Source organism: Vombatus ursinus, unplaced genomic scaffold (assembly GCF_900497805.2).
Source record: "Vombatus ursinus unplaced genomic scaffold, bare-nosed wombat genome assembly UNPS02014798.1, whole genome shotgun sequence".
NCBI lineage: Eukaryota > Metazoa > Chordata > Mammalia > Diprotodontia > Vombatidae > Vombatus > Vombatus ursinus.
This window is the reverse complement of record NW_020954576.1, coordinates 31,789,881-31,798,776: the sequence shown is the minus strand read 5'-3', so window position 1 is coordinate 31,798,776 and position 8,896 is coordinate 31,789,881. Positions and strand designations below refer to the sequence as shown.

Sequence of the window (8,896 nt, the reverse complement as noted above, 5' to 3'; positions counted from 1 at the left end):
AGATAGATAGATAGATAGATAGATAGATAGATAGATAGATAGATAGATAGATAGATAGATGGCACAGGGTGAGTGAAGATGAAGGGGTGATATCTGGAGAATAAAATTAAGTGGTGAGAGGATTATGCTGGGAGAAGGAGAAAGGGAGAGGTAGAACGGGGTAAATTATCTCACAAAAAAAAACATAAAAGAAAAGATCTTACAGTGGAGGGGAAACAGGGGAAGGTAAGAGGGAATGAGTGAATCTTATTCTCATCAGATTTGGCTTAAGGAGGGAATAACATATATACTCAGTTGGGTATAGAAATCTATCTTACCCCACAGGAAAATGGGGAGGAAGCGGACAAAAGAGAAGGGTGATGATAGAGGGGAGGGCAGATTGGGGAGAGGGGGCAATCAGAAGCAAACACTTCTGAGGAGGGACAAGGTCAAAAGAAAGAATAAAATAAATAGGGGGCAGAATAGGATTAAGGGAAATAAAGTTAGTTTTTTCATAACATAACTACTATGTTTTGCATAACTGCACATGTATAACCCGTATTGAGTTGCTTGTCTTTTCAATGAGGGTGGGTGGGAAGGGAGGGAGGGAGAAAATTTGGAACCCAAAGTTTTAAAAACACGTTAAAAAATGTTTTCACATGCAAAAACAAAATGAATATTAAGATTATTTTTAAATGTAATGGGAAAAAAATACTATTAAAAAACAAAACAAAAAAAAATTGGAGCCTTTGTCTTCAAAAGAAGCTTGGGGTCATTAAAAGAGCTTTGCAATTTCTTGAAAGGCAACCCAGTGCACTCTTCTCCTCTCCAATTCTGAGCCTGACTTTTTGTCCATTTGTACCACCACTAAAAGTTGTCCATCCAACCGTATGTTATGATTTTGGCAACATTCATTTTTTAAAGAACAAATGATCATAGTAAAGCAAAATAAATTCACACATTTGCCATGTCCAAAAATGTGTCTCATGTTGCACTCTGAGCCCATCAGTCCTCTGTCAGTAGCAACCCCAATCCTCTGGGGTTGACTGGTCTTTACATTGAAGTTACGTAACAGACACGATTCATCCACTTGATCTTTCCTGATGCTCTGGAGCTTTTTCCTCCCTTCTTTCTTTTTAGCAATGAGGTCTGAAATTTTTTCACCACCTTTAGGAATTTCTCTTCTCTCACATATATTATGAATTAGTCCTTCACTGCTTTCAACGTAGATCTCCTCCATGTATACTTAGTCCAATCTAGCTGCTTTCCCCGTCTTATGTAATATTTCTGTCTTCTGCACAGGCACATTCAGTATTCTGATGTTGAGTCCAGTTGTAATGGTTCAATGGACCTTGCTGTTTAAAAGTGTCATAAAAATTTTTGCATATTTTCACCCCATTTTTCATGTCATTGTTCTTTTTTTATCCTTAAACGTCCTCAGGATGACTTATCAACTTTTCTTTAAGCTGATTTTACTTTTTACTGATTTTACACTGATTCTATCTTCGAGGTGATACTGCTCATCATCATTCATCTTTCTTCATAAGATTTTACAAGTGAGTTTATTTCCTAAATCTGTGCTGTCTTTGGGCACCAACTTTGTACCAGGCAAATACATCATGCTTGCTGACCAAGATATTTTTAGGCTTTTAAAAATCTCTTAAGTTATGACAACTGATTTATATCAGTTAAACTTCTGTATAAAATACTACTGGTATTTTGGTTTCTGCTGTGTATTATGCATTTTTCATTATTATTTATTTAAATAGTTCAAGATTGAACTGTCTCAATTGCACACCATCTTTTTTTTTCCTTTCCATTCTTTGTCTTAATAGTTTTTTACTGTGTGATCTTTGTTCTCAGAAATCAGAGGTCTGACTATAGACAGAAAATTAATTCAGAAATGATTTCCACATCAATAACATCTTTTGCTATATGATTAATTTCATTTTGGGGACATTATGCTGTGCTTACCATCGCAAATGCCTACTATTTCTTTTCTCAAGTAAAATATTCACAATGTAAAGGCATGAGGATTTAGTATTCTAGTAGGCTTTGGCTTCTCCTTGAAACAGTAATTCCTACTTCTTCAATCATACTTTCAAGTAGATTTATTTCACAATTCTCATCTATTCTCACCTTTTCATTGCAGTCACGAAAAATCAAAGTGAATGTTGATTTAAATTGGAAGGTCTTAAAATTTTTCTACCTTTTTATCATCTACAACTGATGTTGGTGTAGAAGTTGTAAATACTTTTATGATAAGCTTTTTGGAAATACTTGAGTTCTGCAATTATGAGATAGTCAAATGTCCCATAAAATATTTGTTTTCAAATGTAGAATGAAATCAATCTAGAGCCATTCATTAAGTACCTACTATGTACCAGGTACTGTACTAGGTGCTGGAGATTTAAAAAAAGCCACAATCCCTACTCTTAAGAAATTTACATTTTAATCACCAACTCAGCCAATATCTTTCTTTGCCTCTCAAGGAACATCTGTGGACCATTCTTCCATTTAGATGACACTTCTTTCATTTTTGGTTTAACTTACCCCAAAAATGTCCAGATCTACATGATTCAGCTCCATTGGTATATCTATTTCTTAGTCTCATTATCCAGAGAAACCGAAACAACCAAGTTAAAGTTTATAGATAATCTAAAAACTAAGTGTCTTTTAACACCCCCTGCCCTATTTTCTGCCATTGCCATTGCAGAAGCAGAAAGGAGTTGCATAGGACTGATACAATTTTCTATTTTTCAATGTTTCATGGGATGAAAACATACTTGAAACTCCACAGTCGTGTACTCCAATGCCTCATTATAAGATGGAGGAAGTGCTAGTTCTCAAAGGATATGTGAGATTTTATAGGGTCTGGAGGGTACTACCATACTGTGAAGGATTTGACTATGCAATGAAGCAACAGATTACTTTCTGAAGACCAATCTGGCTATGTATGGAAAGTTGTTGATGAACTTTTTGGCCCTGGAAACCCAAAGGAAGTATAATAAATAAAAATTATGCATAAATCTTCATTACACTTGTGGTTATTTGGATAAATGCACAGGTACTGAAGATATTACTGAATCTTCAGATGGCATTTTCAATCTGATGTTTTCAGATACTAACAAATGAACACATTCTGCTCCTTACAGCATCCTTTATAAATAAAACACAAAAATCATGCCTCCTCCCCTCAAAAGAACCTGATTACTGTTATAATCTTTTCACATGATTCAGCACCTTTCCTGCTGAGCATGAAATTTTATGTATCATTACTTGGATTCATTCAGGTTAATTCACATTCACGTGGATTCACTTCACTCATTTCTTCTTAAAACATTATGTATGAGACTACTTTAAGGGATTAACCAGGGAAGATGGATGAGGGCAGAAGCACTGTTAGTCTGACTGCTGCTATTATTCTTAATTCTCAGTGACATCACTTTTTAATAATTTCCAAAGGTCTATGAGGATTCATATTTTGATGGATTCAGTTGAAACACCACAGTGGGCTGTTGTGATAGAGAAAGTAGAACTTATCTTATATTCCATTTGGAATTAAGACAGCAATGCTAACAATTCCAACCAGAGATAATGGAAGCAGCAATCCTAGTCCTCATAGTGCTGATTCCTGCCTCAGAGCCACCTATAAAAATCAAATTCTTAAATGTGATCCAGGGACTTCTGGAAGACTTATTAAATGTCCACTTAAATACTGTGGACACATTAAAAATGTGTTTAAATTTTTAATTTTTTCATTAAAATTTTTTCAAAGAAAATAACACTCCAGATAAATGCGAATATGAAACAACATATGATCACAATACATATTTATTGTTAGAATTGTTTACAGAAAAGTCTTTATCACTGCTATTTTAAGAGTATGATGATTTCTTCCTCCTTGAACATTGTCTCTTCTGACTATGCTTTTGGAATTTTTATTTAAAAAGTCACAAAACTGGTTATTTTTGAGAAGATGTCACTCTTATCTAAAAAAAAAAAAGTTTTAAGAAGCTCAGCAGTAGCTATTTTCCCTAGTAACTGCGACCAAACAAGGTATAGAACTTGGCAGGCTTCTTGCCACAGATGCACTTGGCTCCAGGCTGCAGCTCACAGAGAGGTTTGAAGGGTGTACAAAGGCTTTTTGCTCCCATGGATGGGGCGCCAGGTTCAAGATCTTGATCTCTGAAATAACAAAAAGAATTTCACTTACTTGTTTTCATTTATTTATTTTGACAACTCTACTACTTTGAATTAGAATACAAAGGTTTTTCACATTAAATTTAAAAAGTTCTTTATAGTTAACACAATAATGATCATATTATAGCTCAACTTCATTCAAGAAATATTGATCTGGGTGCCTACTAGGCAAAGCATTGTGGTAAGTTTTTGAGAGCTGTTGAGGCACAGAAAAGAGTAAGACAAAGCCCTCATCCACAAGAAACTCACAATCTCATAAGAGAGTTGACACAAGTTACAGATAACTATAAAACAAAGTAGGATGTGATATGAGAGGGACCAAATAAAGAGCCATGGGGATTTAGGGAGTCACATTTGCTTAAGAATGCTCAGGGAATGCTTCATAGGAGAGGTGACACTTGAGTTGGACATTAAAAAATAGACATGATTTCCAACAGGTTTTTGAAAACTATACTATTGAGGGGGCAGCTAGGTGGCGCATTGGATAGAGCACCAACCCTGGAGTCAGGAGGACCCGAGTTCAAATCCGATCTCAGACCAGACACTTGACACTTACTAGCTGTGTGACCCTAGGCAAGTCACTTAACCCCAACTGCCTCACAAAACACAACAACAAAAACACAAACAAAAAAAAAAAAACCCAAACTACACTATTAAAGAGGCATTTGCTTACTATTGCCTCTACGATTTTGCCTCTTAATAATAGAAGGACCAAAATTTAAAGACTACCTGGAAGGACCAAACAAATTTTGTGTCAATTGTCATACCTGGTCCACTAAAATTAAAACTCTTCATAAAATGGCTTGCCTTTCCAGCCACTATAGTCTACCCCAAACTGGCCTACTTGATATTCCTCCCACATTACATTCTAACTCCTGTCTCCATACCTTTGTATAGCTGTCCTGTAAACCTGGATTGCACTCCCTTCTCATCTCTGCCCATCAGAATCCCTAACTTTCTTCAAAGTTCAACGCCAGCTCCAATGTGAAGCCTTTCCTAATTCCCCCAAGCAACCAGTGCTGCCCAACCCTACTTGAAACCACCTAGTATTGACTTTGTATTTTAAATTTATTTACATTTGCTCATTTTGTTTCCCCAGATAGAATGTAAGCACCTTGGGGGCAAGGTTGTTTCATTTTTGTCTCTGTATTCTCTGTGCCTATGAGTATCTGGAAATTAGTAAGTGCTTAATAAATTCTCATTGATGGACTACTATATTATACATTATGGATTTAAACGTTAATTTATAATGCTGACATTTACACCTCTGTTTAAAAAAAAAAAACAGTGAGGGAATAATCTTGTTCATCTGAAGTACTGATGACATCTAAGTTCCATGAAGCCAGGCTCAGTGTCTGCTTAGCAGTGTTATACATACAGTCAGAGCCTTTTTATTTTGTTGAAGTGAATTAACATCATAAGAAGGCTTAAAACCAGATCCCAAACACACAAAAATACATAACCCCAACAAGTGCTAAATCAGCATGAATTGATATTGAAGGAGAATTAATATTTAAAGTCATTTCTAAATCACTTGCACTTTTAAGTTGCACTTAAGTTTACCTGGCAGTAGTTTTTTTGATCCAGTCTTCACAGTCAATTTCCCCACAGAAAGGAATCTGAGCAATCTAAGGTGGGGTAAAGAAAAAAATATTGTAATTTGCTGTGTTCCATAAAACATTTTATTTAATTTCATACTGAATCACTTAAAACTATAAAGTGGTATTTCTCAACCTGGTTTTGGTTCTGTTGTTATTACAACCTGGTGTCATGACACAGTCAGGTTCATGACACCTTTATAATACACTTGCTAGAACATATCAGGAAAGATATGAGGAAAGGAGAAGGTGGGGTGGGAGGGACTATGCGCCTTCTGTTTTCCCCCTCATCTATATAAACATATATTTTCACATTCATACATATAGTCACCATTCTTACTTTCTTTACAACAGTTACTATGACATACCATCAGATCAAAAATTGAAAAGGAGACCAAAGAAACCTAGAACAAAATAACACACTAAAGACTGCAGTATTTCAAATATCCCAAAACAACGTTTAGGAAACAGTGATCTAACAAAAGAACAAAGTGGCTGCAAGTAGACCCAAGCTCTTCTCTCAGGTGTACCACAAAGTTGTGACTTTTGGACTTCCTGGGATTTCTTTACTATATCATAAAATTCTGGCTTCATTTACCTAAAAAGCTATAGTGATAAAAATGGGAAAAAAAATATGGAATGCTTTTTTTTTTTTTAAAGATAAGATCTGGATTTAAAAGAGATTTTAGAGATCATGTAGTCCAACTACCTCATTTTATTGAGACACAGAATGTGGCAGACTTCCCTTGGAATGATCATTTCTAACTATTTCTCCCTGCATCCCATAAATAGTGAACTAAAAAAAAGGAATTCTATTATAATTTCAAATTCTACCAGGTCTTGGTTCTAATGCAAACTCTGCCATTCATTTGCTGTGCACCCTTGGTCTTTAAAATGAAGAACTCTATTTGCTCATATGTAAAATTTACAGGCTGGGTTAGAGGCCAATTTAAGAAGTCCCTTCTAGTTTGTTTGTTTTTTTTTCTTTTTGATTGCCTTCATATGTCCATAACAATAGGTTAGCCTAAAATAAAGCAAACCTACAAGCACAAGAATAATCATTATCATCACTTGGAAAGGAACTTAGAGATCATCCACATCAACTTCTTCATTTTGGGAAGGAGGTATACATTGTCTTCCTAACAGACCCAGGACAATGCAACACTCTAAACTGTGCCAGTACAAAGCATTTAGTTAAGTGTTTAGGTTTCAAGGGACTTCCCTACTGAAATGCATAGTAAATATAAATTGAGATTAATACCTTATCAACAAACAATAATAATTACAATAATTCATACTCATATAGCACTTTAAGGCCAATCAATGCAGTTGCTCACAAAGACCCTTTAAAGTCTTATAAAAATTTTATCAAAAACCTGATGTTAAATGACTTACTTCAATTCAAGTACAGTTATTAACAAATGGAGCAGTCCCCACCCAGTCTTCTAACTCTAAGAACAATATACTCACAACTACATAAATTGCTTCTCTGCTGAGATTAAAAAGTAAATTAAACTATGTATTATCAGCAGAGCACATTAATTATCTCATTAGTAGTAACGGACTTTATATAGGTTCCACCTCAAGAAGAATTTCAACAAAACAAATAAATAGTACTATACTAATCTACAGCATTATACAATTCGTCAGTATTTGAAATGGAAATGCTTGATCAACTTCTACCTGAATAACATGACCTCGTATAATCTGAGTCGACTATTCATGATAAATGCAATTTAATTATAAAATTTTATTTTGCCTCTGGTAAGAATATTTTCCCCTTGAATTTAAAAATAGAATAGATTCTTATGAAATGATTTTTGAAGTGAAAAATTAAAACTCAAACTATGCGAGTATTTGGGCTAAGATAACAGTGAAACTTGCCCCCTTTGTGTTGATACTTGGTAAATCATTAGCACCAACTCAAACAAAAAGGATTAAAAACTCTAACATTTACAAAAAGCATTGTTTACAATGAATTAGAAAAGGGGGAAGATCGGAGAAGGGCCAATCATCTTTAATTATACAGTGACAGGAAAACTGTTCAAGGTTTAGTTACAAATAATCTCTTCCTACAGGAAATACATTCCTATGTATTTTGTTTTAAAATGTTAATTCAGCAACTAGCTTAATATTTTATTTGATACTATTTTAACAATTATTTTAATAGTTTTACTTCCAGTTGGCAGTTACATTCCTTAATTTTAAGGAAACAATCACTATGCCCTTAAGTTCAGGTTCATCTTAAAAACAAGGAGCAAAAATTCACCTAGTACTTTTGTTGTTAAATTGTTCAAAATATCTACAATTTAAAAAATATTAAACATGTTATAATTTTTGAAGTGACAAAAAAAAATTCTGTATAATAGCTTATCCAGAATATATTGTAAAATATAAATTTTATGCATTGCCATGAAATAATATAAATTTTTAGGTTGAATTCAATTTCAAGATTTACTAGTTGTATGACCAGGGACAAATGACAAACTGTGTGAACCTCAGTTTCCTTATCTATAAAATGTTGACATAATATTTAACAACTTACAGAGTTGTCCAGAAAGCATTTTATTAAGTTAAAAATGCTATACAAAAGCTTATTGTTACTATAATTTTAACTTTAATTCAGTCATTAAAAGATTTCTGGTTCACACTAAAGCTTAATTTAACAACAAATTGGAAAAATTCCATCATTAGCAATTGTTATAGTTCACTGAAACTATTTTAATGGGAAATGTTGCAAAGACATGTCACCACACTAAGTTCTTAAAAAAGACACATTTAAAATTATACATAAAAAACAAATACCACTGTAACAAAGGCAAACATGTTTATACATTATATGTGTATGTAGTGAGGAATATTAAACATGAGATATAATGATGGTGTGCATTTTACCTAAAATTAGGAATAGAGAGCACATTCATACTCTATCAATGTTTATTTAAATGTATAATGAAATCTGTTTGAATGAGTTCAGTAGAAACATATACACTTATGAGATCTGTATTAAAATGCATAACAGTTCAGTTAATTAAAGCATTCTACACTGGAATAACTCTCAAAAGCAAACCAAGCACAATCAGATTTTAAGAAGTTTGGGGAAAAAAGAATTTTAA

At 33.8% G+C, this 8,896-nt stretch overlaps 1 protein-coding gene across 1 annotated transcript in view; it reads right to left on the bottom strand.

Annotated features, from left to right (window-relative positions):
* Positions 1–3,795: 3,795 nt before the first annotated feature.
* Positions 3,796–8,896, bottom strand: part of LOC114049649 (bifunctional glutamate/proline--tRNA ligase-like) — a 70,765-nt gene continuing 65,664 nt past the window's right edge. Inside the window, exons 32-33 of the mRNA XM_027870925.1 lie at positions 5,746–5,810; positions 3,796–4,167 (exon numbers count right to left, since the gene is read on the bottom strand). Coding sequence (XP_027726726.1) covers positions 4,017–4,167; positions 5,746–5,810 — 216 coding nt within the window. The 3' untranslated portion in view covers positions 3,796–4,016. The remainder of the gene's footprint in view (positions 4,168–5,745; positions 5,811–8,896) is intronic.